An 18,022-nucleotide genomic window follows, 5' to 3' on the forward strand; every position below is an offset into this window, starting at 1 on the left:
ACTTATAATAAAATACCTCTTTATTAATAATATAGAGGTAGCTTGTCGTCATTTTACAGGTTCATAATTTTGTCACAAAAACATTAATAAACAAGGAACTAGGAAAGAAATGGATTTGCCTTCTTTTTGCTTATCATAGCCACTAATAATAATAAATCGCGATTTATTGACCACTAAACTTATTATTAGTGGCTATAATAACCAAATTAGGGGGCAAATATCCATGAAAAGTAATTGCAGTCAGCGACGTATGAAAATTCTATGTCTATATCCGATTCAGTAGACCGTAGCACACTCATTAAAAAGTAATAAATTCCTTTCGTATTCCTTCCGTGGGGTGTCAAGTAATTATTATTAAATTGGTTGCAAAAAACTATCGCAAGCGGTCTGTGGTGTCACTCGCCACTCCGCGCAAGACAACCGCGTTGTTCGCCTGCGTTCACAATTCAAATTTCAAATCGCGGTTTTGTTTTTTTATTTATTTTTTAAATTGGTTTTAGTGTAACGTGCCAAAGGACAATGTTGAAGTTACTAGTAAGTACTTTTATTTATTTAACAATATTTTTTTTGCTTATAAAATTTTCGTAAACTGGTAAAGATCTCCTTCGGTGTTACACGTTTTGTAACGGACTTTTTTTACCGGATCTTTAATTATTGTTATTATTAAAGAATACATTTTGTTGTAAGGTTGTTAACACTGACCTAGGTTATTAAAGCGACCAGTGTGGCGTATAGTCAGAAGTCAGAACTTGTGATAAAAAGAGGTAGGAAGTGATTTAGAAAATATAAACTCTTGTACTCAATTAAAACTATAAACTTTAGTTAAAAAAATAGAAACTGTTAAAGCACTAAATAATGAGATCAGCAAACTATTATTTATACTTACTTACATATTTGTATTTCTGTCGTCCCAAAGGTTTTTGTCATAAACAACTTTGCAAATTGCAATAATTAAACTTCAAGAAATGTTTTGAGCCAGGGCTGTAGCTAGAGTTAGATTTGAGGTAGGGCAGCATTGGTTACAGGTAGGGCAGAAGTAATAAAAATATCATAATTGATTGATTTTCTAGGGTTTTGATATTTTTAAGGTAGGGCATTGTGATTTTAAGGTAGGGCATTGCCCCCCAATGCCCCCCTCTAGCTACGGCCGTGTTTTGAGCACACAACTCAAAACATTTCTTGAAGAAATCTTAAACTATTCTGGATTCTGTAGTTCAAAATCACAGCTGTCGATACTGCTGTTTTTGTAACAGCTTTATTATTCACTAATAACAGCATTATTATTCACTAGGTACCATTTTACGACAAGCAAGACGTAATTCATAACAAAGTTATATAATAAAATTATTTAAATTAACTATTACGTGAGTCGGTTAAACTGCTAAGAGCCAGTTAAAAGAGAAATTTGTTACTCTGTCACATCTCACCTCATGAGTTATGAGTTATGACTTTATGAGGTCCATCGTTATGCAAAATACTTCCTTCAACATGTTAAGCAATTTGTAATTTTCACAAACATTATTTTAATATAATTATTCAATGTTAAAACCAAAAACAAGCAATCAACTTATGCATATTTTGATGATTTTCATTACAATTGCTTTTGATTTGTGCTTTTGATCTAAATAGATCAGGACTTTACTATCGATCTCAGAAGACTAACATAGTAACATCATTGGATTGGAGAAATAACTCCAATGATTCTATCGTGTAGTTTTTAAATGCGAGTAACATCAAAACCTTTCTGCACAGATACTATCAGTATGCCTATCGCAAGCGCGGTCGCTAAACAAGCAAGCCCTCCTGGATCTGCCCACAGCAGCCTCCAGATCCCAACTGACTTTCGCCATCGAGAACAACTTCGATGACACCGGCCCCGGGGCCAAGGGCCGGGAGCTTGCGTACAAGACCTTTAACAACTTAGAAGAAGCCCTCATCAATCATATCAGTGATCCAGATACTAAGCTACCAGATTCGCAAAGGGATATCGCCATAAGGCAGCTCACAGGAAGCCAATACACTCCACAAGCTATAGAGCTGTCAGCGTATAACAAGCCAATCATCAGCTTCCCGCGACGACCCGCCCAGCAGATTGAGTTTCGAAGTCCTCTGAACTTCGTGAGAGAACCTCTCAAGCAGCATTACCAGGGTGTGAGGGAGAGGCCCCTGAACTTGGCGCACTATACCAAGGATCCTGACGTGTCGGAGACCCAGGAGGAGTACAACCCTAACCCACAGTACAGCTTCTCCTATGACATCCACGTGAGTAACCTCCAATTTTACTACTAAACTAGTTATAGAATTGAATAGAATATACTTTATTGTGCACACAGTTACAATAACAACACACATAGGTATAACAGAAACACATAAAATGACGAGTACACAAAGGCGGTCTTATTACTAAATAGCAATTTCTTCCAGACAACCTTTGGAAGTAAGGACACAAAAAGCTGCTAGAGAAAGGGCTAGTTATCTGAAGTTAACGTTAATTTGATTAAGTTTTTCCCAGAAAATATATAGAGTCGATGTCATAATCCTCATAAAAATTAAATCTCTTTCCGCCGTACTCAGAGACATTTAATTATGATTAACCTTCAATTTAATGAAGAGTTTGATAGATAATGTATGGGGCTTAAGTCAAAATTTAGAATTAACTACATTTAAGTAGGTAATTAATGTTCGAGTTCCACTCTGGGTGCGGCCGTACAAACATTAATAATATGTGTTAGAATCAAAGTATTTAAGTTTTAACTTCTAAATTTCTTCGCAACTAAGCCTCTTTTCTCAATGAAACTATCGTATTGGATTACGTACAACAACAGTATACAATTTGTACCTATTTACAGAGATACGAATACGATACATATCTTGTATTGCGGGTAATTTGACACTGTGATTTGTGAGTCGAGTTTCGTGATATATTGACATGAAAAGTATAGTACTCATAGATCGAAACCAAGATCTATCAAAAATGTTCATGTTAATATATTATTATGTATAGTTATAGCGTTTTAATAAAATAAAGATAGAAAAGAAATTGAATTAACTTAAGAGCGTTTACGCCGTTCACGCTCAATTTGGCTAAAAACTATACTTACTTTTCAAACTTGTAAAATCCATCAACCACTTATCTTTATAAAAATGTTGATTACTTATTTTTATAGAAAATTTCACTGTCTATAGAGTAAGTAGAGAAAAAAATATGATTTATAGAAACAAATACTCTATAAATCGTATATTTTTTATTTTTCATTTGTAATTTCATTAAATCCCGATACCTTAACAGGGGTTTTCTTAAATTCCGTTTTAGTATCAGTTTCAAAGCTAAAAATTTACGAAACTAGCGACAGATCTAATTAGAAAAAAAATTACCTATTTACAAGATCCATAAGCAACTAGTTGAAAAAAATATTTCATTTAGGTATTTAACTACTTATAAGTAATTTAAATGCCAATTCTCAAAAAAAAAAAGTAATTTAAATTCAAAGAATGAGAAATATCAAGGAATTAAAACTTTTTTTTACCTATTTATTTAACTTAACTCAGTATAATAATAGCTTCATATTATAATTTAAAAATAGTTTTTAAATACATATCAACAAATCTTCTGTTTTCTACAAATATTTTAAAACTACCGCAAAGCAATTCCAATAGTCCGCCGCGAGGCTTGTATGGAAACTTGATATTATGCGTAAACTCTTACCTATAATAGGCTTTTTATGTGCCTAACACTCAACCCTTTACAAAATTTTATTAAGAAGCTTCATAGGCAGGGATTGGGATGGAAAATTTAATTTGTAATAAACTGAACAAAGCTTAGATGAGATGATGTTTAAAGTTGTAGTGGTCTTTCAAATATTAATGGTTATGGTTGACGAAGAAAGAAAGTGAGAAGTCAAAAATCAACAATAGAAAACGTAATAAAATGATCTCTAATTATAAACATGCGTGTAACAATAGTGATGATATCAGTAGGCGTGTATGTTGTGTAACTACTGACTACTAATAAATATACTGCTAATTATAAACACGAGGGCTGGACTCACAGAATATAATATAACACTACATATTCCGTGGCTGTACTAGTGAAATTATTAATAGGAGCCGAACGTTATCATGATAATCAAGTAGGTACATCCCACTATGTAAAACATTAGTCGGCGGTAACAACTTGTAAAAAAGAATAAACTAGCAGTCAAATGCATCATTAATATTATTTAATTAAAACATAAATAAAAAACCACAACCGAACATAATATTATAACCTGCTCCTTTTTGGAAGTCGGTTAAATAGTAATGTAGGTACAAAATTTTAAGATAAAAAAGAAAAATAATGTAGTAAGTACCCGTAGATAGTATAGAGTATAGACTATAGAGGATAGAGTCAAAACTCTACATTTACAAACTTACTAACATAAACCTCTGATGCCCGAATTAAATGATTTGATTTGATTTGATCAACTTTAAATACCTACATAATAAACGTTCGTTTTTAGCCCTGGCTTGTATGCCCTGGTATTTGATATTGTATAATAATTAAAAGTAGTTATGTGTAATTACTGACCTTGAGCCAGGTTCCGGCGTCAAAATATGCAAATTGCAACTTTCACAGTGTCAGAGATTGCGGTCTGTTCTACGCTGTGGTTCTACGTAATATTTGTAGGTGGGAGATGTAACGGATAACATAATGTTTTAAGAACATGAATTTATACAGTCATGAAAGTCGCAACGATATCAAAAAGGATTTGTATAAAAAAATTAACAGCCTCTAGACACCTAATATTCAATTTTCGATGAACTTACGACTACACGAATTGTCTATAGGAGTACCTACACTAAATGGATTTTTTTTTCGCAAAAACACGTATCTTCGAATCGTCTTAGTTGGGTTTCAAAACTTTTTAGTTTTGGAGAAAAGTCCTTGGCAAACTCTCAGATTCAAGGCACGTGAATTGGGACGACGATAATCAACCATTAGCCGCATATTCCGTTTGGTTTTTTGTCACATTAGCAGACACCTAATGTGACAAATTTTTATACGTGGGAGAGCCATGCTTCGGCACGAATGGGCCGGCTCGACCGGATAAATACCACGTTCTCACAGAAAACTGGCGTGAAACAGCGCTTGCGCTGTGTTTCACCGAGTGAGTGAGTTTACCGGAGGCCCAATCCCCTACCCTATTCCCTTTCCTACCCTCCCCTATTCCCTTCCCTTCCCTACCCTCCCCTATTACCCTATTCCCTCTTAAAAGGCCGGCAACGCACATGCAGCTCTTTTGATGCTGCGAGTGTCCATGGGCGACGGAAGTTGCTTTCCATCAGGTGACCCGTTTGCTCGTTTACCCCCTTATTTCATAAAAAAAAAAAAAAAAAAAAAACACCTACTACCTGTTTATATGCATTTTCGAACACCGTACAGCGGTAGTAAGTCATTGACTGTACAGTGTACAATTCGGTCAGTAAGTGTAGTAACAGTACCCGACTCATTGATCGAGCTCAGTAGACCGGCGCGGCTTTCCGACACGTACTCGTATGTAAAGTGTTGGTAATCGTAAGAAATTAAAATGACAGCGCGGCAGTTGAATTTAATAAAGAAACAACTCCAAAAGGAAGGAGGTTTTAATGTCAAAAGAAGAAATTTAAACTGGATAATTACATACAAGTTATCTGCAGGTAGATTTGGATAAATGATTAGATTGCAGTTTTTGATTATTTTTTAAAATGATTTAGATTTGTGATTCTGTACCTCTACCTCGAATGCCGACAGCAACCACAATTTGAGAATGTGTATGAAGTTTACTACAAGTTACAACGTCTTAATGAAATCGGCAGTGATCCAAAAATGTTGTTGGTGATAGTTGTCCTGTTGTTTTAATAAAACCCAAAAATAAAATAAGACTCTACATTTTGCCTTTGATCAGCTCCGATTAGTATCTATGTAGAAGTGTTACTAAGTTATTTCTAGATCACAATGCTCGAGAACATTTAAATTGTCCGTGGGAGAGCCATGCTTCGGCACGAATGGGCCGGCTCGACCGGAGAAATACCACGGCCTCACAGAAAACCGGCGTGAAACAGTGCTTGCGCTGTGTTTCGCCGAGTGAGTGAGTTTACCGGAGGCCCAATCCCCTGCCCCCCTAGAAATGCCGCAGTTGAAAAACAATTTGTTACCCCAGGAGGGTACCAACTGCGTTGGAGAATCCCTCTCTAGACGTCCATGCTGAGGAACCCCTGGAACTGAACGTGGACGTCCAGGCTGCCCCTCGTATTCTGGGGAGGGCAAAACTGCGCTCCAATCTGCTCGGGGCAAGAGCAAACACACAAAGGCACCCCCCTCGATATTAAACATGGACTTTTGTAATATCAGGGGATTACACTCTAACCTTAATGCCGTCCATTACCACCTTCAGACGGCAAAGCCGGCTTTGCTCTTTTTAACCGAGACGCAGATATCATCTCCGAGTGACACATCATACCTTTCCCACCCAGGGTATTACCTCGAGCACTCCTTTCTACCCAAAGCTGGAGTGTGTGTGTATATCAGAGATGATATCAGCTCTCGCTGCCTCAGCAATCTTGCTCCGCATAGATTGCGACGACCACCCTCGCGTCTATGCGTGCCTATATAGGTCCCATAGTGGTGACCCCGAGACGGACCGACTCTTGGAGCACCTACAAGCTGCTTCAGATTTTGTGCAGCAGCAGATCCCATCCGCAGAGATCATAATACTTGGCGACTTTAATGCCCACCACGCCGACTGGCTCAATTCCAGTAAAACTGATCACGCGGGGAGATCTGTCTGCAACTTTGCCCTTGCGAACGACTTGACACAACTGGTTACTACGCCTACGCGAATCCCAGATGTGGATGGTCAGAATCCTTCCTTGTTGGACCTCCTACTGACTTCAAATCCTGACGGCTACCAAATATCCGTAACCGCACCACTTGGTTCATCGGATCATTGCCTTGTTAGGAGTTCTGTGCCACTTACGACGGTGTTAAGACAGCGCGCTGTTAAATACCGTCGTGTGTGGCACTACAAGTCAGCAGACTGGGATGGGATGCGGTCGTTTTTTGCATCCTATCCTTGGGGGCACGTGTGCTTCTCGCCGGATGATCTCGACAACACTGCCAACTCTGTTGCCGATGTGGTGATGCAGGGGATGGAACTTTTCATTCCGACCTCTGTGTGTCTGCCAACTGGCGGCAGATTTCGTCCCTGGTTTGGTTCATCCCCCAAAAAAGCTTCTCGCCGGAAGCAGGAGGCTAACCAATCCTGGGCCAACGCAGTGTCTGCTCGGGATTTAAATACCAGCACATATAAAAAGGAGTACAACCTTGCCTCTAGGTCCCTCAAGAAAGAGATTACTCGGGCAAAGCAACAGCACGTCAATAGAATTGGCAAGAGACTTGAGCGCCTCCCCTCGGGAACCAGTGCATTCTGGTCTCTGGCCAAAGCTATTGAAGGAAATTTCTGCAAGCCAACCCTACCATCCCTACACGTAGGAAATGGATCGTTGGCCCAGGACGCAAAAGACAAAGCCGATCTTCTGGGCAAGCTCTTTGCGTCAAACTCGACCCTGGATGACGGGGGGGCAGAAACCGCCGACCATACCGCGATGCACGAGCATCATGTCGGATATACGGTTTCATCAGCGCTCAGTGCGAAAAGCCCTCTGTTCCCTTGATATCCAAAAGTCGAGTGGGCCTGACGGAATCCCGCCTATTGTGTTGAAAAAGTGTGCTCCAGAGTTGGCTCCGGTCTTGACGCGTCTTTTTCGGCTCTCCTATTCCACTGGCATCGTCCCGGCTTCCTGGAAGACAACCTTGGTGCACCCGATCCCCAAAAAAGGTGATCGCTCAAATCCTTCCAACTACAGACCAATCGCTATAACCTCTCTCTTCTCGAAGATAATGGAATCTATTATCAATAGCCAGCTTCTTCGATACTTGGACGGCTAGGGATTGCTAAGCGACAAACAATACGGGTTCCGTAAGGGTCGCTCGGCTGGTGATCTCTTGGCATACCTGACTCATCGTTGGGCTCAGGCAATTGAGTCGAAGGGAGAGGCATTGGCTGTTAGTTTGGACATTGCGAAGGCCTTCGATCGGGTTTGGCATAAAGCGCTGCTATCAAAGCTTCCATCATACGGGCTGCCCGAGAAATTATGTAAGTGGGTCGCTAGTTTCTTAGCAGACAGAAGCATAAAGGTAGTAGTTGACGGCGAATGCTCGGAAACTCAGTCTGTTAATGCTGGTGTCCCTCAGGGCTGTGTGCTATCGCCTACTCTATTCATACTGCATATCAATGACATGTTACAAACCAAAGGCATTCATTGCTATGCGGATGATAGTACAGGTGATGCTGTATATACCGGCTCCCCTAATATTTCTCGGCAAAATGTCACTGAGAGTCGAAACGAACTTGTGTCTAAGGTGGAGAATTCATTGGAGAAGGTCTCTGAATGGGGTAGACGTAACTTAGTCCAATTCAACCCCGCCAAGACACAAGTCTGCGCGTTCACCACTAAAAAGTCACCAATGGTCGTTTATCCTCGTTTCGAAGGCACATCTTTAACCATCTCCCCTAGCATTGAGATACTTGGCGTCAACATATCGAGCGAAGTCCAGTTCCGATATCATCTTGAGGGTAAGGCCAAATTAGCCTCGAAGAAGCTTGGCGTTCTTAACAGAGCGAGACAGTACTTCAGTCCGGACCAACGCCTACAACTCTACAAGGCGCAGGTTCGGCCTCATGTGGAATATTGTTCTCATCTCTGGGCAGGGGCGCCAAAATACCAATTGCTCCCTCTGGATCGTATCCAACGAAGGGCTGTTCGAATTGTTGACTGCCATAGTGTTTCAAACAGCTTGGACCCCATGGAATTACGCCGAGATGTTGCTTCACTCTGCATCCTCTATCGGTTGTATCACGGGGAGTGCTCTGAGGAATTGCAGTCTTCCACAGCGCGTTTTTCGCGTAACTTTCTGCCGCGCACTGTAAAACTCTGGAATGAACTGTCACCAGCAGTATTTCCGGACCGATACGACCTGCAAACCTTCAAGAAAAGAGCGTATACCCTCTTAAAAGGCCGGCAACGCACCTGCAGCTCTTCTGATGTTGCGAGTGTCCATGGGCGACGGTAGTTGCTTACCATCAGGTGACCCGTTTGCTCGTTTGCCCCCTTATTTAATAAAAAAAAAACCAGTTTCTAAATCGTATGTTGCAAAAAATCTTTACTATTGTTTTGTAACTACAAAATACAAATAACATATTATAACAGTGAGCTCTAATACCATAAAATTAAATCACGATACTCCTTGGCCGTTGCTCCTATAACCCTGACTCGTTTCGTTTGTACCATTTCACTGGTGTACCTGACTTCTGGTAGACCTTGTGATAACGATTAAATCATTGTTCTAAGTCGTGTTTCACGAATGCTTAGGCCTATATTTTCTATACTTACCTATTGGATTAAATAGAATAGATAGAAATAATGAGACTCCTTACATACGTATTAACAAATTTGCATTTGAATTATTAAAAGAATTCTAAGGCAGTATTTCCGTATACTTCTAAAGAACTGTTTTTTTTTTGCCTTCACTCTAGGTCTTATAAGACGTCATAAACCTAATATGTTAGTACTTAATATACTGCACTAGTCATTCAATGTGTTTAAAGTGCTATTAATTTTCATAGAAAGTACTCTCGGAGTACCCTTGGAATGTAAAACGGGGAATAAGATTGTAACTGCATTTACAATGTATGTTACGATCACAGACATAGATCAAGATAGATACCGCATGTCCCTCCATTTGTATGAAAACGAGCGTGCCACTTTTTTCCTACCTACTGTGACGTACCGATGATAAGAAACGTGTCCATTATCTAGGCCAGCGTTTCTATTCGAATTTCTAAAGCTCAATAGGGCACAATTAGGCATATAAGCATTTTTATTAAATTTCCGATTGACGTCCGATTCCGATAGCAGACTAAAGAACAGACTTTCAAAGGCGAGCATTGCTCGTCGTTTGGGAACGCGATATGGCACGCGAAGTACATACACATGTGGTATCTGTCTTCATCTATGTCTGTGGTTACGATAGATATATTATACTTCTAGCGTAACTTGTCTCTTACATAGTCAACATAATAATAATTATTATTATTATATTATGCAGTAACAACTAACAGGTAACTAAATGTTGCCAACAACTTTTTGTTGCATCGAAATTCCCAGCTGAGGCCACGCGCCCAGACGAAGGAATGAAAAACACTCTGTCTTTTGCAGCGACTCAAAATATACCGAATTCGATATTATAGTAACAGCCAGACCTCAGAGCCAGACCGATACACAGTTATGAGCATTATTTATGTTGTATGAACAGAGCCCCTAGCCAAGAATTTTTCTTTACCGCTTCTTTTTAGAATCGCTGATCAAAATGTTCCATACATTTTGATCAGCGATGAAATGAACACGAGTCGAACGCCAACTTATCTCATACATTTCATTTCATTAAGTGCAGCACTGGCAGGGTTTCCGCGGTGCGGCGCGGGCGTGCAGCGGCGGAACAATTATTAACAACACTTTCACGTGATAACGGAACAGCACTTTCACTGGACAGCTGGGAGTAGCTCTACCGTCACGACATCGCAGTAGGAGGGAAGAGATAAGAGATCTAACGCGTGATTTACGCCCGCACTCAAAGAGATTTGATGATTAATTTAACTACTGTAATCTAATAGTTAAAATAAACTCCATACATTTGCCGTTAATAATAAATTCAATTAAAGTTAAATGTTTTCTTTTTTCATGAAAATATAAGGGGGCAAACGAGCAAACGGGTCACCTGATGGAAAGAAACTTCCGTCGCCCATGGACACTCGCAGCATCAGGAGAGGGAATAGGGTAATAGGGCAGGGTAAGGATGGGAAAGGATTAGGGGAGGGCAGGGAAGGGAGTAGGGTAGGGGATTGGGCCTCCGGTAAACTCACTCACTCGACGAAACACAGCGCAAGCGCTGTTTCACGCCGGTTTTCTGTGAGAACGTGGTATTTCTCCTGTCGAGCTGGCCCATGGCTCTCCCACGTAAAATTTCTCTGAGTCAGGCCGCTTGGCCTCTATAATAATGTGTTATGTGATCGCTGTTAAGCACTTGTAAATTAACCCACAAAAAATGTTAAGTTATGAATGCAGTCTTGTTCTAAATGATCTTAAGAATAATGCATCCATAAATCATAACTCAATACGCAATTTTTTTGTGGGATGATACACAAATGCTTAACAGCGTCCATATTAAAGTTTGCATTACCATCATCAGCTGAATGTCAAGAGTGGCCAATAACTTTAAAAGATGCATATGCCTTTGGCGAATAAACCTGACCTAAGCCCAATAGGCATTGATAATTCACAACAAACTGAGGCGAATGAACTGCAGTATTGTTTTCTTAGCGGTTTCTGTGACATTTTGTTATCTATCACTAATCTTTGAAGGTAGTCAAAATGTAGAGTTGATTTATTTTGGGGACATTTGAAAATTTTAAAATTATAGCTTACAAATTATGCATAATGTTTTAAAGGGGATAACGAGATGATCGTTTCCTCCATTAAACTGTATAAATGTCCTTGCTTTATCTGTTTTTAGGGTTCCGTACCTCAAAAGGAAAAAACGGAACCCTTATAGGATCACTTTGTTGTCCGTCTGTCCGTCCGTCCGTCTGTCAAGACCCTTTTTCTCAGGAACGCGTAGAGGTATGAAGCTGAAATTTATATCAATTACTCAGGTCTACTGTCCCTTGAAGCTGTGAAAAAATCAAACTTCTAAGCCAACGCAATCAAAAGATACAGCCGTTTATGCCGCAAATTTTCGACACTTGCAAGGGAATCAAAACCTACAGGGTGCTTCCCGTGAACTTCTATCTTGAAATTTGGTACGAAGCAACGTCTTATAGCATAGATAAAGGAAAAATTACGAAAACCATAAATTTTTAGTTACATCACATAATATATTTTTTTTTAATAATTTTAAACTTACTACCCATTTCCTCATAAACGCGTAGAGGTATTAAATTGAAATTCATACCAAATACTCAGGTCTATAATACCTTTAAGCTGTAACAAAATTAAACTTCTATGTCAACGCAATCAAAAGAAACAGCAATTTAAGCTGCATATTTTGAAACTCGCAAGTACTCGCAAGGGAATCAAAACCTAAAGGGTACTTCCAGTCGACCTAGAATCTTGAAATTTGGCATGAAGCAACGTTTTATAGCACACATAAAGGAAAAATTCCGAAAACCTTAAATTTTTAGTTACATTACAAAATATATATTTTTTAATAAATATAAACTTATTACTTTTTTCCTCATGAAAGCGTAGAGCTATCAAGTTGAAATTCATATCAAATACTTAGATCTAATTGCCTTTAACCCGTGAAAAAAAAAAAATCTAAGTCAACGCAAAAACGCAAAACGCAAAAGTACAACCATTGATAGGTACCGCATATTTTGAAACTCGCAACTACACGCAAGGGAATTAAAACCTAAAGACCACTTCCCGTTGACATAGAATCTCGAAATTTGGTAAGAAGCAATAGTTTACAGCACAGGTAACAGAAAAATTCCGAAAAGCTTAAAATTTTAAGTAGTTATACCACCAAAAAAATTGTGATTGTAAACATAATTGTAGTTACAGCAATGACCGCGAGTTATTATACTACGAGTATGTATGGGGAGGGCAACATTTTTCAAACGGCAAAGACGACCTCACTCATCGTCATTCAATCCCGATGTTTTGGTGAATGTAGCTGTATAATCTAAATGCGTCCTAACTGCTTAAAGTGTTATACTTATAATTAAATTCAATGACATATGTGTTAATATAAAATAAAGGATTACTTAAACGATAAAGAGATCTTTGTCTTAAATTTATGCTCCTCCATCTTTCCCCATTGTAATGTTATGAATTTCATTTTGCAATAAAAATACCATAGTTATGACTCGATTGTCGTAATGAACGAACTTTGTAAACCTTGCAGGTTTGTACGGAACCCTCGGTGCGCGAGTCCGACTCGCACTTGGCCGGTTTTTTTTTTTTCTTCATAAAATGAAAAAAAATGTGTCTTAAGTTCTAAACATCCTTGAATCCAACAGACTACATCCGCCAGCGTTCTAACTCGAGACTATATCGTGTCTTCATATCAGACAAAACAATAGTGTATCATGTTACGGACATATTAAAGCCTAATTAGTGATCACATGTATCACGTATCACAACAAAGTTTATCGGGACAATGTCACACGACCCCAACTTTCATCGCTCTTACGTAACGTCTCCTTGATCATCGAATTTCAACTCAACCACTGAGGGCATAGAATCAACTTTCCAATGCAGGTTAAGGCTTCTTTTGTTTTTATAACCGTATCAAGGTTAATAATAATTATGGTTAATATTATATTTTATGCAAATAATGCAGGTATGTAAAAATCCCACACTTCTGATCTTTATGTACGAGGTTACCTACTTTCCCAAAACGTTATATAACTCAAAACAAGGCATTTTTAATATGTTACATACTCGTTGTGTTATGAATAACACACAGTTACCTGTTACAGCTATTATACAGGGTTTAAGAAAACTAAGAGATAGTAATATTGGGTGTGTAATTGTGTATGTGTCCCTTATATAGAATTCATTGGGAAAGTAGCAGCGCTGGAACATCAATTTGTTTTTTGTGATTTGTGTATGCAAGCGCCCCAGCGTCATGAATTTGCTTATACAAAAGTTTAAAAAAGTCTCTCTTTCAGCGCTGCTACATTCACAGCGAACTCTATATTATAGGTTAAACCCATACACACCCTAAAGTATGTGATAATACATCACTTACTTTTGTTGCAAGTTGTATAATATATGTATTATAATTTATACACACATAATATTTCCTACTAATTTAATATATGATGATGTATCCCAGAGGTTCCCAAACTTATTTTGTCTACCGCCCACTTTGAAAAAAAACATTTGGCGCCCCCTTTGTTTCACCTTCTTTCAAATGAAAGCCTCTACACAACGTCCCCATTTTTTTCTGGGACCCCTACCCCCTTCAGGCCTTCAGCGCCCACAAGAAGGCGTTATCGCCCACTTTGGGAAATGCTGATGTATCCGTAGACTAAGGTTGGGTTGCATCAACTAACTTTAACTATAACTTTAACTACAATGCAAAATGTCAAATCTTTGGTTAAAGTTAAAAATGGACGCCATCAAGACGCCATAACCATAGAGCTCGACAAGGTTGTAAATGTACGTGGAACTAACGCTGTCATCATACAAAAACGCCTTTTTGTATGATGAAAATTTATAACCTTTTTGGACCAGCTGTCATCTGTCAATTTCGCCGGTCAAAGTTAAGGTTTAAGTTAAAGTTAATTTTGCCTTAACTATAACTATAACTTTACCCACGCCTCTGGTGCTACCCAACCTAAGAGTATTTGGTATCACCCATGTACTATCGGAGATGATTCAGAGGCAGATGAACGACCTACGAAATTTGATCGGATTATGTTAAGTTAATGTTAGTCGTGACTCGTGAATTATATTGTGTTAGAGACTTAGGGTAGGCTTTACATAGCCCGACTAATTTACGTAGGTCTGCCATCTGTCTATAAACCAATTGAAGACATGAATCGATGAAGAGGGTAACTAACTATTTGAAAAAAAAAATTATATCGACCTCACCTCCTCCTTTTTGGAAGTCGGTTAAAATTTCATCCCCATTTCATCCCCCCATGTCTTCAGTTTCCCTAATGGATGAAGATGTTTGCCCATAAGTATTGTATAAGAAGTCCGAGAGTGTTTTTTTTCAGTGCAAATAATTCGTTAGCCACACATAATATTGTCTTGCATAGCGAAGATATTATAATATATTACCTTTTGGGGCTCATAGAATTAGAATATGAGGCTAATGCTTAACCCAATCTAGATTGTTTATTGATTGTTGTGACGTTAGCCAATAAAGAGCACTAGTGGATAGATAAACTCCTGCCATGCCTAGAAATCGGGCATATTCATGATTAAGACTATGTCATAATGTGCAAGAGGCCATCTTTAAAAAAATATGGGTTCTTGATCGCTGGTGTAAACTTTCTTTGGAATGGAGACCAAGATTGGGTAAACGGGGTGTAGGTCGACCTCCAACTAGGTGGGACGACGATCTCCGTTTAGTTGCGAGCCCACGTTGGATGCGAGTAGCAGGAGATCGGCCATCTTGGCGTACATGGACACAGGCCTATGTCCAGCAGTGGACGAATACAGGCTGATTTGATTGATTGATTGAATGTGCAAGAACCTGCATGCTCTTAGATGGCCACTGTTGAAGTTGTGTGGGATATCTTTTTCTTCTATTGCAACTAAATCACAATCGTGAAAAAACTATTCTAATGAATCTAAACGATAAAAATACCATATGCGCTTTGTATATGGACCTCTCAAAAGCCTTTGATTTTGTCGACCATAAAATATTATTAGAAAAAATAGTTTCATACGGTATTAGAGGAAATGTATACAACTTAATAAAATCTTATCTTAGTAACAGAAGACAGTGTACTCAGATAAAAACAGTATGTGATCATAACCTCACGGAGACTGACTTTATGTCACCAATTATAGAAGTAGAAATTGGTGTTCCCCAGGGTGGTGTTCTAGCCCCAGTCTTGTTTTTAATCTATATTAATGACTTACCCAGATCAACTGACAAAAAAATGGTACTTTTTGCTGACGATAGCACAGTAATCTTTGCAGGAAAAAATAAAAGCAGTCTAGAATGCGATATACATATTTCCCTTGACAAAATTATTAATTGGCTTAAAAGGAACCACCTAAAAATTAACTTAGACAAAACGCATTTAATGTATTTTAAGAATAATAATAAAGAAGATTGTATAAGGGCAGATATAAATTATATGAACTCTACCATTAAACAAGTGTCTGTTTCTAAATTTCTAGGGATTTACGTAGACAGCCAACTAAATTGGAAAGAGCATTGTAACTATGTTCGAGGAAAAATTAATAAATTATCTTATGCCTTATACATGTTACAAAAGATTGTTGGCCTCACAACACTTAGAACAGCATATCGAGCGCAAGTCGAATCATTATTACGATACGGAGTAATATTTTGGGGCAATTCTACGGAAAAAGACCAAATATTTAAAGCTCAAAAGAAGTGCATAAGAGCAATATGTAAAATAAGAATGACCGACAGCTGTAAGACACACTTTATAAATCTTAAATTATTAACATTCCCTTGCCTATATATTTTAGAAAGTATAACATTCATAAAATGTAATATACATGAATTTGAGTTTTTTAAAAGTCACCGGAATTGCCACAAGATATGTCACCCTAGTAGCAAAACTGCGTTACTAAACAAGAGCTACCTAAGTATGGCGATCCGTATGTATAATAAGCTACCAAAAGATGTTTTAAAGATAAATAATATACAAAAATTTAAAAACAAAGTCAAGGCAGTTTTGTTAGAAAAAGCTTATTACGATGTCAGAGATTTTTTAGCTGATAATGCAATTGTAGTGGAATAATTACATGAATGACAAAGAAATGAATTAGATATTGTAAAGTTATAAAAATTTGTATTTCATGATGACATAATAATAATAAATTAATTAAATAAATAAATGAAATTGATAAATGTATTGAATATTGATGACTTAGATTACTATTATTATTAATAACTATTGACATTTGAACTCTTAAAAAAATAACACAAATTGACATATTGTATAACATTTTTATAAATATTTATTATAAAAAAGGAATGTTAAGAAAATGTACAAATAAGATTAACAGACTATACCTATAAAATTTGCACGCCACCCTAAGGCAAAATAAGAGAACTTCAATACCTCTATAACACCATATTGTACCTTATTTCAGCAAATAAATGATTTTGATTTTGATTTTGATTTTGATTAATTCTTTCACCGGTCTACGTCACAAACTGCCTGTTTCAAAACCATTCCATTCAGGGCCTTTAAGCTGATGAAGCTTCTCTTTTATGATTCCAGGACAAACAAACCGGCGACTCCAAAGCGGCCCACGAGACCCGCGACGGTGGCGTGGTGCGGGGCTACTACACCTTCGTGGACGCGGCGGGCCAGCGCCGCACTGTGCGGTACACTGCTGACGACGAGAGAGGCTTCCAGGCGACTGTGCACACTGACCAGTAGTTGGCCCGCAATGGATGACATGGGGTTTCTTATAGCATCAAAACAGTATTACTCCCGATGCCTTGGAAGCAGGCATTCCACCAAGAGATAGATCACGTTGTCTTCTTTGTGACGGAAACTATCAGACCTCTCAAGCGAACCTGTGGAATAGCATCTTCAGATTACAGCTATAACTTACACTACTCTACCTCTAGGCTACGCTCATAAGACCTACTACCTAGTATCTAGATAGACTTAATTTAAAGCTATATTATTGTTACTCTTTTTGTATTGCACGTATTTAAAGTTCCATTTGTGGTAAATACTCTCTCTAGTTATTCTGTGATATCCTACTAATATTATAAATGCTCGCTTAATTTAAGTAATGCTCACCTCGAGTATACTGTGTAACCCAGAGCTACCTGGTACCTGGCTTAAAGAATGAACATATCACTATCCAGCGAGGTAAAACTTATAAATTTTAGGCGCTCTGCCTGACATTGACAAGCTGTTGTGTAGGGCAATTCCATTGTGCATAAGTTTTTATTTTCGTTAGTACTATTTTTCTTATTTTTTTTTTGTAAATTAAGTACATTGCTAATTTTATTTCTAGCCTCAGAATCTAGAGTTTAGATAAATTATTTTTTCGGAAAAGCGTGCGAGATAGAAATAATATGAATGATTAATTAATGTTATATCGTCTGGCTTTCAGTCTCGTTGAAGATTTTTTGTTGGTATCAGATTGTAACATTTTAGGATATTATTAGTTTTAGGAACGAAATTTACAAATGAAATAT

At 38.1% G+C, this 18,022-nt stretch overlaps 1 protein-coding gene across 1 annotated transcript; it reads left to right on the plus strand.

Moving 5' to 3' along the window:
* The first annotated feature begins 426 nt into the window (after window positions 1–426).
* Window positions 427–17,771, plus strand: LOC121725227. Its single transcript, XM_042112076.1, has 3 exons — window positions 427–534; window positions 1,753–2,262; window positions 17,085–17,771. The coding sequence occupies exons 1-3, from the start codon at window positions 520–522 to the stop codon at window positions 17,244–17,246; spliced, it is 687 nt and encodes a 228-aa protein (XP_041968010.1). The 5' UTR covers window positions 427–519; the 3' UTR covers window positions 17,247–17,771.
* Window positions 17,772–18,022: the final 251 nt, after the last annotated feature.

The sequence above is a fragment of the Aricia agestis genome, chromosome 3 (assembly GCF_905147365.1).
Source record: "Aricia agestis chromosome 3, ilAriAges1.1, whole genome shotgun sequence".
NCBI lineage: Eukaryota > Metazoa > Arthropoda > Insecta > Lepidoptera > Lycaenidae > Aricia > Aricia agestis.